The 21,072-nt window shown below is 44.5% G+C and overlaps 1 protein-coding gene across 1 annotated transcript; it reads left to right on the forward strand.

Moving 5' to 3' along the window:
• Nucleotides 1-19,909: 19,909 nt before the first annotated feature.
• Nucleotides 19,910-20,448, forward strand: LOC118008277 (spermatid nuclear transition protein 4-like). The gene is made up of 2 exons (XM_035001865.1): nucleotides 19,910-20,041; nucleotides 20,224-20,448. Exons 1-2 carry the CDS (start codon nucleotides 19,910-19,912, stop codon nucleotides 20,446-20,448), a joined length of 357 nt encoding a protein of 118 aa, XP_034857756.1.
• The last annotated feature ends 624 nt before the right edge of the window (nucleotides 20,449-21,072 follow it).

Raw genomic sequence — 21,072 nt, forward strand, 5'->3', positions numbered from 1 at the left:
AAAAATGAAATAGTAGAATAACGTAAGAGAACATCTGTATGACCTTAGGGTAGGCAAAGATGTCTTAAACAAAAGAAAAAAAAAATCATGAACCCTAAAGGTAAAAGTTTCAAAATGGACTACATTAAAGTTAAGAACTTCTATTCATCCGAAGACATGATTAAGAACTTGGAAAACACAAGAAACAAAGTAGAAAATATATCTGTGAAAAATATAAGTGATAAAGAACTTGTGTCCAGAATACTGAAAGAATTCCTGCAACTCAAGAAGAAAAAGACATTTTTAGAAAAATAGGAAATAACTTGAGCAGACATTTCATAAGAGAATGGCCAACAAGCATCGTAGAGGTGCTCAATGTCAGTAGTCATCAGGGAAATTCAAATTAAAAGCACAGTAAGATATTACCACACACCTGCCCAACTGGTTAAAAAAAAAAAAAAAAAGATTCACAACAGTATCATGTGTTGGCGAGCATTGGAAACAACCAGAACTCTCCGACATCAGTGGGGGGAGTAGACGTTGGTACAGCTATGTTGGAAAATTGTCAGTACCTGCTAAAGCTGAATATATACATACTTTATGTTCCAACAATTATATTCTTAGGTAAATCCAACAGAGAAGTATATATGGTGCACCAAAAACCATGCACCAGAGTGTTCACAGCAGCACTATTTTTAAAGCTTCAAACTGAAAAAGAGCCCAAATGTCTATCAATAGTACAGATCAATGAATTATGCTATATTTATATAATAGGACACTATCCAGCAATAAGAATGGTCTGCTTCTATGTGCAAAGACATGGATGGGTCTCACAAAAGGTACTGAACAGGAGCATCCAAACACACATCAGTAGATAACGTATGGTTCCATGGATATAAATTGTGAAAAATGGGCAAATTAATCTAGAGTAGTAGAAGCTAAAATCATGGTCACCTTTGAGGAGGAGGGTGTGGAAGGTGACTGGAAGCGTGCAAGACAAGGGCTTCTAGGTGCTGGAAATGCTGTACTTCGTGATCTAGATGGTGCTCACATGGATGCATTCACTTTGCGAAAATTCTTCAAACCACACCCTTAGGATCTGTGCACAGTTTCTTTTTTTTTTTTTTAAGATTTATTTATTTATTTATTTATTTGACAGAGAGAGACACAGCAAGAGAGGGAATACAGCAGGGGGAGTGGGAGAGGGAGAAGCAGGCTTCCTGCTGAGCAGGGAGCCCGATGCAGGGCTCAATCCCAGGACCCCGGGATCATGACCTGAGCCGAAGGCAAATGCTTAACAACTGAGCCACCCAGGCGCCCCTGTGCACGTTTCTGTATGTAAAAATTTATATGGTTAAAAGACATCTAAAATCTCCAGGATATACTGCTAGTGAAAAAAATCAAGGTAGGAAAAAAATATTTTGTATGTTTACGTTTTACCTTTAAGTAAGCTCTACACCCAGTGTGAGGCTCGAACTCAAGACTCGGAGATTGAGTCACATGCTCCACCAGCTGAGCCAGCCAGGTGCCCCTATATGTTCTCATTTATCTAAAAAGGGCAAGGATATGAATACACACACACACACACACACACATCTGTCTTTGCTACACCCTCCTCCAAAAATAAGGATAGCCACCGTATTTTTTAAAGGACCTCATATAGGGAAAGAGAGGACACAGGATGACAGTAAAGGGGTAAAAGCCATACCTTTTTGAGTCTATCAGGATTGTATATTGGACTATGTAATGATATAAACATTCTGCATAATTATAATGCAGAATTAAATGAAAACAAGAACAAAAGCCATTCCTACAAACTGAAAATGAAATTAAACCAGTGAAAGGAACTGTTCATTGAGTTGGTGGCAGAACCACACAGAAAGGAATTATCCCACACCGCAGGGATTTGACTGTTCATCCCTAGTGGGATATACCTTGGGGAGGGGGGAAGCCAACCAAACAACAACAAAAACAAAACCAACCAAACCAAACTCAAACCCCCAGAACAACAAAACAAAACAAACAAGCAAGAATGATCCTTAGATTATTTTCAGTCATCATATTGGTAATTTAAAAAATGGTGGTGGTGTTCTGAATCTACTATTGATCGACCTATTGATCAAATATAAATGCAAATATATATAAAGCAAATAAGGAAGTGGATTCTCTACACAAGAGAAAAGAAATAGAAACATGATATTGAAGAAATTAACTATAAAATCTACAATCCTGATTTTGAATTGGAAGTATTTTGAATTGGAACTCCATAATGTGTTTGCATCTCGATTTGAACAAACCAAGTATAAAACATGAATAGACAATTTGAAAATAAATATGACCCGTGACTGAATGTTTAGTGATATTAAGAAATTATCACTTTAGGGGTAAAATAGTCTGTAAGTTTTTTAAAGTGTGCTTAAAATCAGCATAGGGACGAAAGACAATGGTATTATAATAGGGTTGTATGGGGACAGATGGGAGCTGCACCTGTGGTGAGCAGAGCAGAACCTGTGGAGAAGTTGAATCACTATATCGCACACCTGAAACTAATGTAACATTGTGTGTCAACTAGACTCAAATAAAAAAATATTTTTCAAGTGTGCTTAAAATGCCAAGCAGGATAAATGAAACCAAATCCTTGCCCTGCATTCCCATACACGTAATAAATCTCATGTTCTGATATGGAAGAAAAAAAGAAAATCTTCTACACTACCGTACAGGCAGTATATTAGTTACCTATTGCCGCGTGCGAGTTACCCCCAAGCTTAGTGGCTTAAAACAACAAGTCTTATCTCACAGTTTCAGTGGGTCAGTAATGTAGGTGCAGCTTAGCTGGCTGACTCTGCCTCAGGATCTCTCCCACAGCTGCAGCCAAGGTGTCTTCTGAAGGCTCAGCTGAGGGAGGATCGGCCTCTGGACTCGCTCACGTGAGCTTCACAGGATTCGGTTTCTCACTGGTTATTGGACTGGGCCCCAGTTCTTTCCCAGCTGTTGGCCAGAGGGGCTTCCTCAGAGCCTTGCCATGGATGCCTCTCCATAGGGAGGCTCACAAGCTGGCAGCGGACTTCATCAGAGCAAGGAAGCAGGAGAGGAACCGAAGCCATCCAAGATGGAAGCCAGATCTTTTCTGTAACCCAGTCTTGGAAGTAATATCTCATTACTTTTGTTATATTTCATTCATTAGAAGAAAGTCACCAGGCCTAACCCACCCTGAAGGGCAGGGGACTACAAGAGGGGACACACACCAGTAGGCAGAGATCATGAAGTCCCGTTCATGTGAGAGGTTGCCTACCACTGGCTATAACTGATAAAGAAACAAAAATTAGATTGGCAGATTTTTCATCAGTGATAATGGATTCGAAAAGATAATGCGAGACTATCTTCAAAATGCTGAAGGAAAATAGCCACCGATCTAGAATTTTATTTCAGGCTAAATTTGGTATAATAAAAGAGATGTTTCTTTAAAAGTCAATGAAAAATAAATATGTACTTTTTAAAAGACCATAGCTCTGGAGTAAACAAAATTATTCAATATAGCTAGAATTCTGTATCAAGATAAACTGGTATAGCATTCAAGACTAAAAGATAAAACATGTTTTTCTGTGCAAAAAATAAGAGAGCTTACCGTGACTGCTGAAGGATATTCTTCAGTGGCACGAAGAAAAGTGATCCGAGAAATGACACAAAGCAGTAAAACCTGTCCCATCAGGGAGAAAAGGAAGCTAAAAAAGATGTTGTGATGAGATGACTTCACTGTGTCCAAGGAACATCATAAATCTGACATTGGACAGCAATTGCCACCACAACTTTGCAGAGGAAGAGATCACCACATTAGGTCGGTCACGTGACTTGCTCCTGACACAGGGCAGGACTTCTCCCTTCCACATTCCTTTCTTGGAAGGGGACTTTGGGACGTCATAGGAAAGAGGTGGAGGCCACTGATATAAAATCTCACTGGAATTATTCCAGAAAATGTGGTACATATCAGCCAGAGAGAGTTTTGCTTCCTTGTAGATATTTCACCATGAGCTTCGCCTCCGGCTCCATCAAGAGGAAAATGGGAAGGCATCAACTTTTTCTGACTGAAAGAGGCCTGTGGAGAGGCCAGAGGAGGGAAAAACCTGAGGAGTGCCCAGTCAAGACGACGTAGTTTTAGATTTAGGAAAAGAAAAACAGGGCAAAACAAGACAAGGCAAGATAGTAAAGATATTGTTCCAAATGCTTACAAAGGTTATCTCTGGGAAATGTGATTCATTTTTCTTCTCTTTTTCTTTCCTTTTATGTATTTTCCTAAGATTCTATGGGAATGATACATTTTTTTTGTAATAATACAAAAAGATGTCTCTTCAAAAATGAAAGAAGAGTAAATTACCAAAACACTCTTTATCTTCCCAGTGTCCTGAGGTTTTGTCATAGCGTGTTGGGGGTAAAGTCGCTGAACATGGTAACAGGGAAATAGTATGAACTTATCTCATCCCGCCCCCCACCCCCACATCAGTTTCGGGTACCAGATGGCATACATCTTCCTGTGGGAGTCACGAGTGCTGCTCACCCAATGTTTCTGGCCTTCTATCTTCTGGGGCATGAGCGGTCCTTCTGCTGCCCCTTGTTGGGTCTGCGTAGCAGGTGCGAAAGTCCCCCCGACTTATATTACGTGGCACCATGCAGATTTGGGAATTGTTACTGCAGCCATTCAGAGATCCTCTTGAGAGATCTGTCCAGCCGATATTCTATTGTTATTAGGGCATCTCATTTTTCTGCTGACAAATTTAAGAACCAAATGAATGGAGCAGAAAATAGGCCTCCCCTAATGTCTTTCAAATGATAGGCTTAAAATCACCTGATGGCTTCACCTTAAACTTTCAACACTTCACGCTTAGAAGATTTGCTCCAATAATGGCCAGCGCTTCGGAAGGATCTGTTCCTATTATTTACTCATGAAAAGTCTCCAGTGCTCACAGAGAGAAAAAAATCTCAGGATTGCTGCACATCAAGGCCTCCTTTTCCTCCACACAAATGGCTAATTGCCTTGGAATCCCAGAGGCAGTGCAAGGCAGAAGGGAAAGGGAGAATAAAAGAAAATTGCTTTAAATGGGCTAAATATACCTATGAAGAAGAAAAAAAAAAAAAAGCAAATTTTCCTACCAGGCAAGTACATCAATTAAACCTTTCAATGGGGAGATCTTACTTATGCTCTCGGCATTAGTCTGGAATATATATTATGGAACTCTATTTACTCCTCTAATTAATATAAATGAGCGGTTACCATAGCAATTATTGCATTATATGATGCACATAAAAGTCTGGCTATGCTTAGAGCTAGGGTCAACATTTTAAATCACTCTTGACTCATCATGAATCAAATGTCCCTTTCTGGATATTCCAATGCACGAAGGTTGAACATTTATTAGTAATAATGGAATGTAGAATTAATGTAGCACATTGTATCTTCAAAGTGCTTGAACTATATTAACTAGCTAACCTCCACAGTGTCTCCTTTGTGAGTGTCTGTCACACCCATCTTTCCAATGGGCAACCAAGAGGAGGCCTGCTGACAGGAGGCGCAGGGAGCCATTCCCAGAAAGGCTTGGAAATCCAAGGTCCAGAATGTTATTATTTGTCACAAGAATGATAGAAGAGAGAAGAGCTTACATCAAACCAGAGTCTGAGGAAATGTGAGGAGCCCAGAGCAGCCAGGTGGGGGCGGGGGGCAGGGCGTCTTGGGGGAGGGAGTTTGGCCTAGAACACAGCCTGATGGCTCAGGGCAGGCCAGGGAGGGGGACAAGGCCCCGCTCTCCCCTCCGCTCAGAGCCAGTTCTGTGGCAGAGCCCTTCCAGCCAAGGCCCACCGAGTACTCCCCAGCCCCAGGTGCTCAGCTTTGTCTCTGTGCTCCCTCAGCAACTGGTACACAGCCTGTACCCAGGGGTGAGGCCAGGGTGGCTGCCCGCGGCTTGAGCTCAGCCGGGCTCTGGGCTTGGTTGAATGCTCTGCGCTGACTCTTTGACATTCTAAACAATGTAATCTTTGACTTTATGTTTTGTAAGTGACGTCTGCTGAGACAGTGAGACTGGGAGCCTTGGCCCACACCCCAGCCCACTCCCCTCCCGGGGCCATGTCCTTGGCTCTCGGCTCCTGGGTGCCGCCTCGCCTCACCCTCCACAGCTCTCTGCCCCGGCTGGGGCCGGCAGCATCACCTCACATCGAGCATTAGGCAGAGGTGAGCTTCCTACCCACCCTGGTCCTCCCTGCTGTGGGGCTCTCCTGGGTGCTATGGGTCGGGGTGGTGGTGTGGCGGCAAAGACAAGTGCCTGGCTTGACTTCCCTACCCTCGAGCCCTCGGACGGGGCCCTGTGTGGCCATCTGGCAGCTGGGGGGCCTCGTGGGGCCCCCCTGGGCACCTGTGAGGGTCTATACTTGCCTTGCAATTATCTCTGTGCTCAAGTGAAGGGGATATTAAATAGCAAATAGAAATTATCAGGATAGGTCCAGAGAGAGATGGTGGAAGAAAGGAAAAAGTTTCTTCTATTTTGTAACTTGAGAGTCCTTTCCCTGACCTTTCCTGACCTTTGAACAAGGGGCCTCATTCTAATTTTGCACTGGCTCTCAGGAATTATGGAGCCGGCCTGTCCTTACTACCTCTGTAACTTACGAGTGTGGGGTCCAAGTTACTTAGCTTTTATATGCCTCGGTTTTCTCATCTGTAAAACGGGCCATCTGGGGTTTGATGATATGAAATTGCCATCTTGTAGGTCAGAAATGGTCAAATATTCTAATATTGTATGATTCAACTTAATATTACCTTCCTCATAGGAGTCCGGGGATATTTCAATGACCTAGCATGGGAAACAGGTTGAGAAGAGGGCCCAGCTCATAATAAGCATCCAACTAACGTTCGCTACTTGGCTTTTATTAATAGTGATGATGCTATTAGGCCCCTAGAAAGTTAAGTGACATCTCCAGAAAGCAGCCAGCTGCCTCACCTTGCCGCCATGGGCTGTTCTGAGAAAGCATCGCGCTCTGCACATCCTGGTGCAAACTTGGCCCAGGGAAGCATGTCCTGAGCTGACGTGTGACCTGTCTCTGCGGCTGACCCAGAGTCTGCAGTCTGGCCTGAAGCACACGGCTGCACGGCTTTCTCATTGTGTCTAAAACGAGAGGAATTTCTCTGACCTGACAATGCAGCCTGCCTGCATGCAGGGAGGGTGAGAGGCAACTTGCCAGACAGGTACTATCTAAGGAGAACCAGTGCCTTTCTGTAGTTAGACCCAGTTTTCCAAGGACAGACACGTTTCCAGATTCGTCCTTTCTGATGGCTTCCTTCTCGGAGAACTCGACAGGATTATAACTGCAATTGATTTCTTTTTATTAGCTGACGATGAACTGAAAAAGGGTAAAGGTTCATTTTGGATAAATCCTCAAAAGTTCGGGAAAGCTCCCAAGACTCCTGCTGAACTTTCTTAATCTCTCTACAGCTTTGCGTTCTGTGTAATTATCCATATTTGTGAAGGGTAAACTGCTCCTGCCTTCTTCATCTCTGTCACCGCCGACAGCCTGCGGTCCCAGAAGCCCCCGCCTCTGCCGGCCCACACAAGGTCACCACTGTCTGGGAAGCCACAGGCCTGCTCTTCCCTGAGGATGTCAGGCCAAAGAGTGGATTGTGTTCAACTCACAGAGCCGGCAGGCAGGGGCCAGTGGGGAAAAAGGCCTGAAATTAAGGAGATTTAAAAAATGAAAGGCCTTTTGAAAATGAATGGGGTACTAAATCTTCCTGGTACGACCTGAGTGATGGTCACCATTTCTCTTACTCACAGAAGACTGAACAAAAATGTCTTTCCCACCGTCATTTGCAAGAATTTCCTGACAAAGCCATGCCAGCAGGCTTGCTGAGACATTTCGAGAGGTGTTTTCTCACTCAGCCTTGGTCCTGAGACGAAGCTGCCTCTGACAAGCCCGAGGAGAAGGTAGGTAATGTGACTTTGAAATGCTCCATGCCAAATTCCATCCTGTCACATGAGGCAGGCACAGGAATCAGAAGGCTCACTGCACCATCTGAGAGGCCTGGGTCCTCATCCCGGCTCTGCTGGTCTCTGGCTTTGGGCCTGCGAGTGAAGCTTCTCTTCTCTGTACCTGGGTTTCTCTGGCTAGAAAACGAGGGGCAGACCAGCCAGAGAGATTTACAGGCCAGTCCCGCCTCCATACGATTAAATAATTCCAAATAAAATTTTATCCATAAACTTGCATTGATGGCTCTGACCTCGTTAAGGAAATTACTACCTTTCTTAATAAAAAAATAAAGTTTATATCCTTCAAGGCTGGTAATCTCTGCTGTGGACTGAATGTTTGTATCCTCCCCTCCGTTCATATGTTCAAGGCTTAATCCTCAATGTGATGGTATTGAGACGGGGAGCCTTTGGAGATAATTAGGTCATGAGGGTGGAACTCTCATGATGGGATTAGTGCCCTTAGAAGCAGAGACACTGAAGTGATGATCTCTCTCTTTTCCCTGTGAAAATACAAGATGGCAGCCATCTGCGGACCAAGAAGAGGGCTCTCACCACACCCCAGCCATGCTGGCACCCTGATCTTGGACTTCTAGCTTCCAGCTTCCAGAGATAAATGTCTGTTGTTTAAGCCCATCCAGTTCTATGATATTTTTGTTATAGCAATCTGAGCTAAGACAATCATCCTTCCTGAGCAAGTACATCAAGTCTCCCAGAATGCACTGCTGCCATGCATACAGAGTGTATTGTTCCTCATCATTTTGGTGAAATTCTACAAGGTAGGCCACATTTGAGATGTAAAGAAGATATTTGATATGTCAAGAAATTACTGCAGAGCAAAAAACAAAAACAAAACAAAAAAACAGGTGTTGGTGAGGATGTGGAGAAACTGAAATCTCTGCTGGTGGGAATGGAAGACGGTGCATCCACCATAGAAAACAGTATGGCAGTTACTCAAAACATTAAACACAGAATTACCCTATGATTCAGCAATTACACTTCTGGGTATATTTCCAAAAGAACGGAATCAAGATCTCAAAGACATATTTGCACATTGATGTTTGTAGCAGCATTATTTACAACAGCCAGAGGTAGAAGCAGATGAATGGATAAACTAAATGCGGTCTGTACGTAGTGACGTTATTCAGCCTTAAAAAGGGACATTCTGTCACATGGTATGACATGGATGAATCTCGAGGACATTATGCTCAGTGAAAGAAGCCAGTCATGAAAGGACAATATTGTATGCTTCCACTTAGAGGAGGCACCTAGAGCAGTCAGATTCGTGGATTTTCAGCTTTGCAAGATGAAAGAGTTCTGGAGATAGGTTGCAAAGGATATGAATATACTGCCCAGTACTGAACTGTATACTTTGAAGTGGTTAAGATGGTAAATTTTATGCTATGTGTTTCTTACCACAGTTTTTTAAAAGCCTACATATAAACTACGGCAGTGGTGTTATAATCCTGATCAAATACAAAACTGCAATTTTGAAGTGATGTCCACTGATTCCTAGTGGATCTCTGTTCACACTGATGCTACCTTGATTTCTAACCATAACATGAAATGGCAGCCAGATGCACCTGGAATTCGTGAATGAATCCCACTTTGCCCCTTTTGTTTCTAAAAGCCTTTTTCCCCATACTAGTACATTATTGGCAACAAACATGCCAACTGCTTAATTGGGAAGACATAGCCACAACATAGGGATCGATGTGTTCAATAACCATAATGGTATTTATTCTGCACGAGATAAAGATCATCAGAGTCTTGTAAAAGGCCTCAAACATGGAAGCTATTGTCTTCCCATTTAAATTGAAAAGAGGAGTCTATGATCGGTGCTGCACGTTAAGCAAGAAAAGCTCTTGAAAGGCAAAGAATGGCCTCAGGGAGTGAAGACTGGGACCCCCCTGAGCTTGGCCACAGCAAACCTTGATCCCTACCAGTGTCCAATCAAGGGGTCTTTGGGATGAATGGGACTGGAGGAGGTTTCTGCAGTACTCAGCAGAGGCAGGCTCCATGCTACCCTTCCCCTGGGCAAAGTCTGTCAGTCACCATGCACGCATCGAAGTAGAGTCTGGAAGGAACTTCCACTGGAGCTCCTGCGAGGGCGCAGTCCCGTTGGGGAAGACGGTAATGTACAGTGTTTGAGAGTATGGTTTCTGGGGTCCCAAGCCCTGGACTCAAATGCCGGCCCTTCCCCTTACTAATGATGTGATATCACAAGTCATTTTCCTCTGAATGTCAGTCACCGTCCTCCGAATTTCAATGTCCTCCTCTGTAAAATATGAGAATAACACTAGTGGGGTCACCAAGTTGTGAGAATGAATGCATGGGATAATACATGTGAAGCTCTTAGCACAGTATCTGGAGCTCAGTACATCCTTAGTATATTCTTGCTATTGTTAATGCCATTGAAGTGTTTTTGTAGCTCAGATTTCATGGAAGGGGAAAAGCGAATGTCTTCAGGACCAAGCAGATCCCAGGGACTCAAGGGGCTCCAGCCCAGTATTGCCCTAGAGCACTGCCACCCTGCCCCTTCATCTGCCCATTAGCCATGCTGCTCCGCACTGAGTAGGCCTCTATAAATGGCTGAAAGGAGATGTCTGAGCAAGCACTCCCCTGGCTCCGAACAGCAATCTCTGCTGCGTCGGCTGAACCCTCAAACCACTGCACCTCCTCACCACCACCACAGCATGTGCCAAGTGGCTTGGCTTGGAGCCGGTAGTAGAAAGACCCGAAAGCCAAGGCCTCCCTCCTGGAGCCAGGGCAGGGATTTCTGGGCCAGCTCTAAATGGCCGGACCCCCAAAGAAGGGACGCCTTCCTTACCTGCTAGAGCTTAGTCCCTCCGCAAAGGATTACAAGGGCTTCCCCAGACCAGTTGGGCAGTAGTCTGAGGGCCATGAAGGCAGGAGGCTGGCAACCAGCACCCCCACTGACTAACATAGGCTCCGGGCTGCCCCTGGCAGAAACCAGGTCTTCAGTATTTCTACTCACCTTACACGCCTAGCTTCCATTCTGAAAGCGTTTATCACTTGCCAGACATGCTTCGAAGCACTTTACGTGTATTTGCTTACTTAATGCTCACAAACAACCCTATGAAGTAGAGGCTCAGACAGGTCAGAGCCTCCAGCTGCTTAGTTCCTCCGATGGACCAAACAACACCAAGGAAGTCATTTTACTGGTCCAAACAGCACGCCATCCGCTTGTGCACTGAGGGCAGCTGGGGCTAGCGTACCGACAAAGAAGCAGAAGAAACATTACTTTCAAAATGAGTTGTGGACAGGATCTGAACCTGGCACCTGGTGTACATCCCAGAATACAATCTAATGCTGAGATAGTATATTTGGGGTAAGTGAATAAATGAATTAGTGAATGAAGCCTGCTAATTTTTTTCAGCAAAGATTTAGGTTACATGACCCTTGCTACGGTCTGCACGCCTGTGTCCTCCCCCAGATTCTTTTTTTTTATTTTTTTTTTATTATTTTTTTTTTCTCCCCCAGATTCTTATGTTGAAATCCTAACTCCCAGGGCGAAGGCATTAGGAGATGGGGCCTCTGGGAGGTGCTTCGGTCATGCGGGTGGAGCCATCATGAATGGGAGTAGTGTTCTTACAAAAGGGGCTCCACAGAGATCCTTATCCCCTTCCACCATATGGGGATATAACAAAAAGTGAGTTGTCTGTAGCTCAGAAGCAGCCTCTCAGCAGAACACGACCATGCTGGTACCCTGATCTTGGACTTCTAGCCTCCAGAACCATGAGAAATATATTTCTGCTGTTTACAAGCCACCCAGTTGGTGGCATTTTGTTTTAGCAGCCTGAACTGACTAAGCCAATCCAATAGCTAAATAAACAAAGAAAAGCAAAGAGGTAAGAAGAGACTTTTCACTCTACTTTGCAGGACCCAGGGCTCAGGACGCAGAGACCTAATTCTTTTGGGTTCCCAAACCTCTGCTGGGTCCTGAAATGGAAAGGAGCAAAGAATTAGGGACTCAGGAATAGAGGGGCGCAACGCTTGGGGCAGTCACCTCATTTCTACACAGGACGGTGACGCTGGAGGTCGGCTCTTGCCTCTCAAGGCGGAATTGGCCCCTGCTCACTCCGTCCTCAGAGCTACTGAAGATGAAGTCAGGAGATAGCTGCAGGCCCCCCAGAGTCCCGCATCTGGTCAGAACCCCACTGAAATGCTCATCTTGGTGCCACTTCCCCGGGGAGGTGCCCTGGTGGGAAACTGGGCCCAGCCCTGCACTATTAGCTTCAGATGATCTGGGCAATCCAGATTTGTCATCCTTCATCTAGTGCTTTAGTCTGATCCCCAGGAAAGAGCTTTGAATCCCGGTTTCAGTAAACATCTTCCCTCTAATCTGTAAGCTGTTTATCAAATATGAATGTGCTTTTTGAAATGAGTAACTCATTTCCCTGGTGTTTTTGTTCCAAAAATAATTGGAAGTGACAATACAAAGAATTACACATGGAGTTGAATCATCATAGAATAAATATAAAGTTGCAAGTGCCCTTGGAGGCTCGCTCTCTTGTGCAGCTTCCTCTTCAAGGAGGCGCGGGGACTTCCATAGGCAGATCTGTGTTCCATTATTGATTAGCTTTTAGACTCTTGTTACATATTAGATTAGGATGGCTTTCTGAATAGAGAATGAATAGTCCAACTACACAGACAAACATCTTACGAAAGAGCTTCTAATGTGATTTTTTTAAAAAGGAAACCTCATTGGGACAAAATTGGAGAAAATGACGGAGTCCATTAAGCCCACGCTCTAGGTGACTCCTTATATGCATATTCTGTTCTTTTCAGAATGCAGCTACAGATCACTTTTACCCAATTTGGCATGGAGGCGTGTGTGTGTGTGTGTGTGTGTGTGTACACACAAGTATATACATCAATTGCTTTGAACAATTTGAAACTAAGGCATTAGAAGACATTCTGAAGGAATAAATGATGTATAAGACTATTCCTTAAGATTAAGCCATTAAAACTCTAAAATTTATGTTTAAACGGGGTTTCGAGCTCAAATATCCTGAATGTAGCCAAAAATATTTGGCAGCGCACTCTTACTTCTGCTTCCTCTCCCTCTCCTGCTCTCTCAATTTTCCTTTCTTGTTCATGGATCCTCCTCAGAAACCGCATGGGCAAGGGACCAGGGAGCCTTGGAAAGTTGTGCTGGTTCTAACGGTCCAATGCCAAAACTACCAACTGGATGTGGGCCTGTTTATTCACAGCACTCCTTAGGCATGATCCCAACTGCAAAATCCTGGTTGCTAGACTGAACCCCACTTTACTCATTCTAGAATTTATTTCTGCTGGTTAGAGCTGCACACACAATGCTGTATTGTTGTCCTCGAATAGACAGAATAAACTTCCTGACCACACACTTATTGATTAGTGTCTGAGCAGAGAACCTGACGCGGGACTCGATCCCAGGATGCTGGTGGGATCATGACAGCTCAGGTCATGAGCTGAAGGCAGACGCTTATTGGACGGAGCCACCTGGGCGCTCCCACAAATTTATTATCTTATAGTTCCGGAGGTCAAAAGTCAGACTTGGGTCTCACTGGGCCAAAGGTTAAGGTGTTAGCAGGGCTGAGTTCCTTTCCAGAGGCTCTGGGGGAGAATCAGTTTCTTTGTTCTTTCTGGCTTCCAGAAACTATCTGTATTCCTTGGAGTACGGTCCATTCCTCCATCTTCAAAGTCAACAATGTCATATATCTCTGACCCTTCTTCCATCATGACATCTTCTGACTACAGTCAGGAAAGTTTCTCAGCTTTTAACAACTCATGTCCCTTTAGCCATAAAAGGTAACATATCCACAGGTTCTGGATTTAGGACATAGATATCTTTGGGGGCCAGTATTCTGCTTTCCAGAGAGCTCCATCGTTTTTGTTGTTTTTCTTAGTGGTGGCGATGCCAGAACGTCTTTGCTTCCAATGGATCTGAAAAGAACAACAGGGCTTACTTCATCCAAGAAACTTGAGGAAGGGCCTCTTGTCTCTTGGCCATCATGGTGGTCATTGAGATGCTCATTGGCCAAGGCCTAGCAGCAAGGCGAGAGGCTTATCTAGTCAGCTCTGATGGGTGGGCTGTCACACTTAGTCCCTTCAGTGTTTAGGGTCCATGACACAACTTGACCTCTTAATAGCTCCTCCTTCCTGAGACTAGAAATTGTTTCTGCACAGATGGACATTTTCAACTTTCATAAAACTGTACTTTGAAAGTTGTCTGTTGTTAACAGATACATAAATTGTGTGTACGTTTAACATAAAAACCACATTTTCTTTTGCCAAATTAGCACATAGCATGTTTTTGCCTTCACTTGATAAACACCCTTTTCCATTTAAATGCCTACGAAATAGCAACATAATTGTGCAGAGTGAGGGAACGCAAACTCAGCTGAGGGGCCATAACCACCTTTCAAGCCAAATTATGAGGCTTTCATTGAATCATGATTCCATGGCAGTTGTAAAACAAGTGTAGGTGGCTGACGTTGAGCAGGAGATCAATTGCCTTTTTCAGCACCCAGAAGTTATGTATTTGTCCCCCCCCAAAAGGTGTTTAAGTAATGAAATATTTCACAACACAAACTGGCTAGTGGGGGAGAGGGGAGCTGACATGGACACTACAACTCACGTAGACAGAGCCAGGCTGCCAACTCCAGAGGACTGGCGATGTCCTGTGCATTTGGGCAGCTCAGACTGTATAATTCAGGCTGAAAAATAAATAATCGCCTTCTCCTTCATTTCCTGGGTAATTAAGGAAAACACTGACTTAGTGGCCTGTATAATTACAGGCCCAGAAACCCGGCCTCGGGCTGTCTACACAAGCGCCAATAAAATCACCTGAAAAGTGAAAAATATCAGATAATCGACTGATGGCTTTTGTCAAACAACTGGTTTTAATTATTTCCTTCCCCACCCCCCTCCCGTTCCTTCTGAACGGATGAGAAGAGGTGACTGGGCCTGGAAGTGTCTGCTCCTGCACCACTTACTCTGCCTCCGGCGCTCACACCCCTGAGCTATGGGAGATGCCTTCAAGGACACTCCCGGATGTCTGTCTGGCACTTGCCACAAGCTGGCTCTCTTGCTCACCCAAACCTCGTCACAACGCCTATTCCCTCCTGTGTTCCTAATTCACTGAGGAAATCGAGACCAAGGGGCATGGATTTTACCTCAACTTTCTGTCCTCTGCCCATCTGCTAGAGTGTCTTCTAGGCCCATTCTGAATTTGGTCCCTCTTCTTAGTTGTGTGACCTTGGGCAAGTCATTTCACCTCTCTGAACCTCAATTTGCTCATCTGGAAATGAGAAAATGTGAGTGCCGATGATGGTGGGAATGTTGTTCCAAGGCCTCCGCTGTCTCCCGAGGGAAGGAGAAACTGACAGTGGTGATGTTAGAGTCACCCACCTTGACGAATCTCTGCTTGTACCTTTCTCCACCTATTCTCCCTCCATCCCATCTCAAGCCACTCAGATGAGGGCCTGGAGGGAAGGGGGGAGTGAGGATATAAGAACTCTCTAAGTTGGCAAACAATTCTGACAGAGGCCAAGTTGCCTTTCATATTCCTTCCTCTCTTCTGGGAGAAGGAATTACAGATGCGGGATAAGTGAAACTGTTCACCTTGAAGTAAAGAAGAGATTTGAGGGCCATGAACTCCCTTTCCTTTTGGAAAGATGACATTGAGTGGTAAGATGTGAGAAGAAGAAAACTTTGGAGCCAGAGGTGCCTTCTGGACGGAGAGCGGTCCAGTTGAGTCTTGGAGGGTAACCTCTGGGTCCTACCTCTTGGTCCTGGGCCAGCTTGGAAGAGATCTCAATTTGTAGCTGTGTTCACATCAACATTCAGTTCTCCCCCCACAGGCAGATGGAGAAGAATAAAAGTTTCACCCTGTGCAAAAAAGCTCTCTTATTTAGTGCAGTCTTTTCGAGTGTTCTGTCAGAGATTTTCCAGAATATGAAATCCAGAAAGAAAAATCAACCAGAAGTAGAACCTTCAATCTCATAAGCCAAACATGCAAACAAAATGCGGCTTACAATACCATGGCATTTCTCTACTACCTGGCTTCCTTTCATTCAGACCGAGGCAGGAGTTATGGGCTGTGGAATCAGAGAGATGTGGTTTGAAGTCTTAGTTCCTCATGTACAAGCCTCTATAATGTTGGGCTACCTGGTCTACCTCCCGAAGCCTTGCTTGTCTTCCCTCTAAAATGGAGGTGGGGATTATAGGTGTCCTAGCTACTTTTGAACATAGGAAACACAGCTAAATCGCTTATTTTTTGTGTGTTTTTAATGGACGGTTAAGTTTAGAATAGTTTTAAATTTACAGAAAAATTGTTAGGCGGTACAAAGAGTTCTTGTGTACTCCATTAGTCATCCCTACTGTTAACATCTGATATGAGTGTGAGACATTTGTTACAACTAATGAACCAGTGTTGATACATTATTATTACTAAAGCCCATACTTCATTCAGATTTTCTAGGTTTTTACCTAATGTTCCTTTTTTGTTCTAGGATCCTATCCAGGATTAGATTTAGTTGTCATGTCTCCTTAGCTTTCTCTTGACTGTGACAGTTTCTCAGGCTTTCCTTGTTTCCTTGCTTTTGATAACATTGACAGTTTTATGGGGTATGGGTCAGGTATTTTGTCAAATGACACTCAGCTGGGATTTGTCTGATATTTCTCTCATGATTAGATAGGGGCTCTGGCTTTTGGGGAGGAAGACCAGTCACAGGGGCAAAATGTCCTCCCCATTTCATCACATCAAGGGAGCATGCTACCAGCATGGACTATTAATGGTAACCTTGATCACCTGGCCGAGGTAGTATTTGTCAGGTTTCTACACTGCAGAGTTACTCCTTTCTCCTCTTCATATCGTCCTCTTTGGAAGGAAACAACTATACACAGCCCACACATAAGGGGTGGGGAGTTATGCTCTGCCTCCTCGAGGGGGTAGTATCTACATAAATTACTTGGACTTGTTTTGTACAGGAGATCTGTTTGTTCTCCTTCATCTAAGTATTGATTTTATCATTTATCTATGTCAGTATAGACTCTTGAATGTTATTTAATGCCTTGAGATATAATCTAATATTCCTTTATTTATTTTGTTGCTCGGTTTATTCTAGCTGTGACCATGTGGAGCTCCTTCAGTGGTTCCTGTGTCACTTTGAGATGCACCACCCTTTTGTGTTTTTTATCACGTCCTCACTCTCTGGTGCTACAGGATGCTCCAGGCTGCTCCTGTATATTTCTTTCCCCAGCCCTGGGATCTTCCATTTCTCTGAGGAGCCTGGTTTCTTCCTTTAGATAATGGGATTAGAAACCAAGTTCCCTGTGCTAGCTATGTTTGTTGCTATGGGGACTGTCTGTCTCAGTGGAAAGAGGTAGGTAAATGTCTGTGCATACTAACCCATGTGTATACACATATCTGTAATTATTTCTATATCTATCTGTATCTGTATCTCCGTCTGTGTCTATATGAAGCTCAACATGAGTCTATATTGTTGTCTCTACTCTCCTCTAGGACCTGGAGGCTCATTCTAGCCTGCCTTCATTGATGATCTGTGTCTCTCACTCCAACACTGACCAACCCGTATCTCACCCTCTGCCTTCCATTTACTTATTTTTTTGATCCTATCATACATGTACAGTGATTTCCAAATTTTCAACCCAGACAATGGGAAACAACTTCACCAACTAGAATACAGTACTTATGTACAGTTCCTTTTGTCTTTAAACTTAACATTGTCACTCATTTCCACATTGACTTAGGCCAGCACCCTTGTACCCCATCCTGTTCAGTGAAGTGATATCATACATCTGTGATACAGTTACATTATTATGTCATGGTCTGCCCCTTGGGGTTCATGATCACCCAACTGACTCTTTTGAAGATTTATACTTTGTGCTGTGAAGTTCAATGGGTTTTGACAAATGCATATTGTTGTGTATCCACAACCACGGTATTAGAATAATTTCACCATCTTAAGAAATCTCTTGTGGTTCACCTATTCAGTGCTACCTCCTCTCCAAACCTCTGGCAACTGCTGATCTGTTTTCTGTCTCTGTTTTATCTTTTTCAGAATGTCACAGAAATGGAGTCATACAGTGTGTCCCCTTTTCAGACTTGTCTCCTTCATACCTTATGCCTTTTCATCACTGGGTAGTATTCATTTGTATGGATGGACCAGTTTATTGATCCATTTACTTATTGAAGGTGGTCTTGTTTGCATCCAGCTTTTAGTGACTATCTCTGCTAAATTTTTGAACATATGGAATAAAGTTATTATAACTATTTTAATGTCCTTATCTGCTAATTCTCAAATCTGTGCCAATTCTAGGGCAGTTTTGATTTCTCAAGGGAGTTTCAATTTTATTTTTCTTAACTTAGTGAGGTTAAATAGCTTGTTAATACGGCAAAAGCCAGTGCTACATCTTTCTCATAAATTGTCTGCTTGTATCTTTTTCACATTTTTTCTCTCAGGTTTTGGATCTTTGTTCTAAAAGTTGGAAGAGGCTTTATTAGTGATATTATTAGTGATATCACTATATTAGTGATATTAATGACCTAGATTGCACTCCCCACCCTCTACTTTGCCCATTATCCTTTGAATTTTTGTATGGTGTGCTTTGTTCTGCCTTTTAATTTTAAGCAGTGTGATGCATCCTGGGTGAGTCAGTAATCAGTGGACACTGGGAAGTGAGTGCTTCATAGGAAACCCCAGAAGTCCCGCTAAGCCTAAAGGCTGTGTGTCTGGGTCAGCACCTCAGACTGGCTGAATCCACTAGTCAATTAGGAACACTGATGAGGCCCATGGCCTGTTTCCCCTTTACTCCAGAGCCAACAACCTGAACGGGAGACCTTCAACTTGGGAACTATATGGACAGGACTTGATGACATGATGTCTCCTTCAAGAGGTTGGAAGCTTGTTGGGCTCCTTCATAGAAATGAACTTGACCTATGTCTCAGCTGTGATGTAGGTTCCAAAGGAGATAGGATGCCAAGAGTGCCAACAGTAAAGTCAGATGAGAAAAGTGGTCTATGAGGACACATGTTGAGAAGACCTGTGCACATGAGGCTCATGCATCTGTGGCTAAACTAAGACACACACCTCCACCTGAATACTCGTCAGTCCTAGGTTGTACTTTCCTGCGTGCCATCACCCAACACTTCTGGCACGTGGATACCTGCCTCATCCCCTACAGGCTTAACACCCAAGTCAGGAACTATACCCAATGAGACAAGCCTGACCCCCAGATTTGAAACAAGACTGGGATGTTCAGTGGGGCAGGTCTATTTGCTGAAGTCTGACAGCCTGAAGGCAGCGATTTCAGACTGGAAAATGGAAAACGGAGCAGAGCTACGTGGACGGCGGACAAAGCAGGTGGGATGGGAAAGTTTCCTGCTGCCTAAGAGTCATTTGTAGTCAGGAAATGGGATGAGTCACATCTCCACAGAAAGCTAAATGTGACCACATTACCTCGCAGGGACTTTCGGTTAGACATAACAAATCTAGGTGATGGTGGGCGAGAGACAACAGAATGAGTCACCGAAAAGGATTACTCTGTAAAAAAAGGCATGGAGGAGACAGGTCACCCAGCCAGGTGACCCAGCAGAACTGACTTGTGGAGATGAGGGGAGTGGCAGGTGAGTAAAACAAGGCTGTTTAGGGGGTGATAAAGAAGTGGCCCCTTTCTCCCACCAGAACATCTGAGCCTCACCTGCACTTCATGCCCTCCTACCCCTGAAGATGTCAGAATGGTGCTTTGTGATGTCTGGTCTGCCCCCCAGAGCCACCATTGGCTGGGGGAGTGACTTGATGACCACACAAAGCTTAAGGGTGTGGCCCATCATTGCCCTGGGGAGGGGTATATATAGGGCTGCTCAGGTGCTCTGGGGTACACCACTGCGAGTCTTCGAAATGGCTAAGGCGACCAGGAAAACACAAACTCCGCCAGCTTCTAATGCAGTTACACCGCAACCTACCTCAAGCACCAAGGGGAGAAAACACGCGAAGACATCCTGTCAACCCAGGTCCAGAGACAGTGGCAAGGTAAGATGACCCCACTCAAGCTCTTCCCTTTGTCACACTCCACAAGACTCTTCCCCTCTCCTTGCCTGGCACACACCCCCTCTTCAAGTATACTTGCTCTCCTGAAGCCCCCATTCCCATCCACCCCCCACCCTGTTCCCCCAAACCAGTACCCCTCTGTGATCACTCTGTTGTCCTTCCAGGTGACCAAAACAACCATGAGGGTAAAAAAACACTCTCGAAGGAACTTGACAAAAAAGGCCTCTCCCAAAACTTCCACCGCTTCAAGGAAAGATAAATCGAGAGAGTCAAAACACTTCGGCCACTACCGTAGACTGAATCAAGTGCTGAATCAAAATGAGCCAGGGTGCGACCAAGAGACGGTGGAGAAACCCACCACTTCTCGTGCCTACCCGGGCAGTCAGTAACCCCAGAGGGAGGCCAGAGACCTCAGAGCTACGTGCCAAGTCTCTGAGGTCCGGCACTGAGAAATGACCAATGGTGTAGAATTTTACACCAATGGGGTATACCATTCATGAAAATTAAAATAAAACCAACCTGCTACAGAAATTTGTGTGTCTCTGTGAGTTCTCTGGTGGTGGGGAGTGGGGAAGGAAGGGAAGAGGCAGGCTTGCAAGGGAGGGAGCAGGGTGTTGCGGGGTTGGGGGTTAGACCAGAAGGTCCAGTTAGCCAGAAAGTGGGGATAAAGACTGGGTCAGGACTGAGCACCAAAGATGAGCTTCCCGCAGAAGAACTTGGTATTTCTTTGTGTGTATAGAGGTGTGGCCCTAGCTGGGGAGAGGTGGTATGTGTGGGGCAGCAGTCCCAATCCCCAAAAAGGCACACAAAGTCACTGCCTGCAGGTCACCTACCTCACAGAGGAGTTTGTGATACCCCGCCCTGGTGTGTCAGCAACTCGCAGCCCTCAAAAAACCCAAACTTCTCACCCCAGTAAAAGTCAGTCCAAAGGACTAAAGTAATGGTATTTTTGGCGGCCACAAACCCAACACTGTTTAGGCCACTTTCTTCCTAAGATATGTATCTTAGGAGAT

The sequence above is a fragment of the Mirounga leonina genome, unplaced genomic scaffold (genome assembly GCF_011800145.1).
Source record: "Mirounga leonina isolate KUSES-001 unplaced genomic scaffold, KU_Mleo_1.0 Mir_101608, whole genome shotgun sequence".
Taxonomy (NCBI): Eukaryota; Metazoa; Chordata; class Mammalia; order Carnivora; family Phocidae; genus Mirounga; species Mirounga leonina.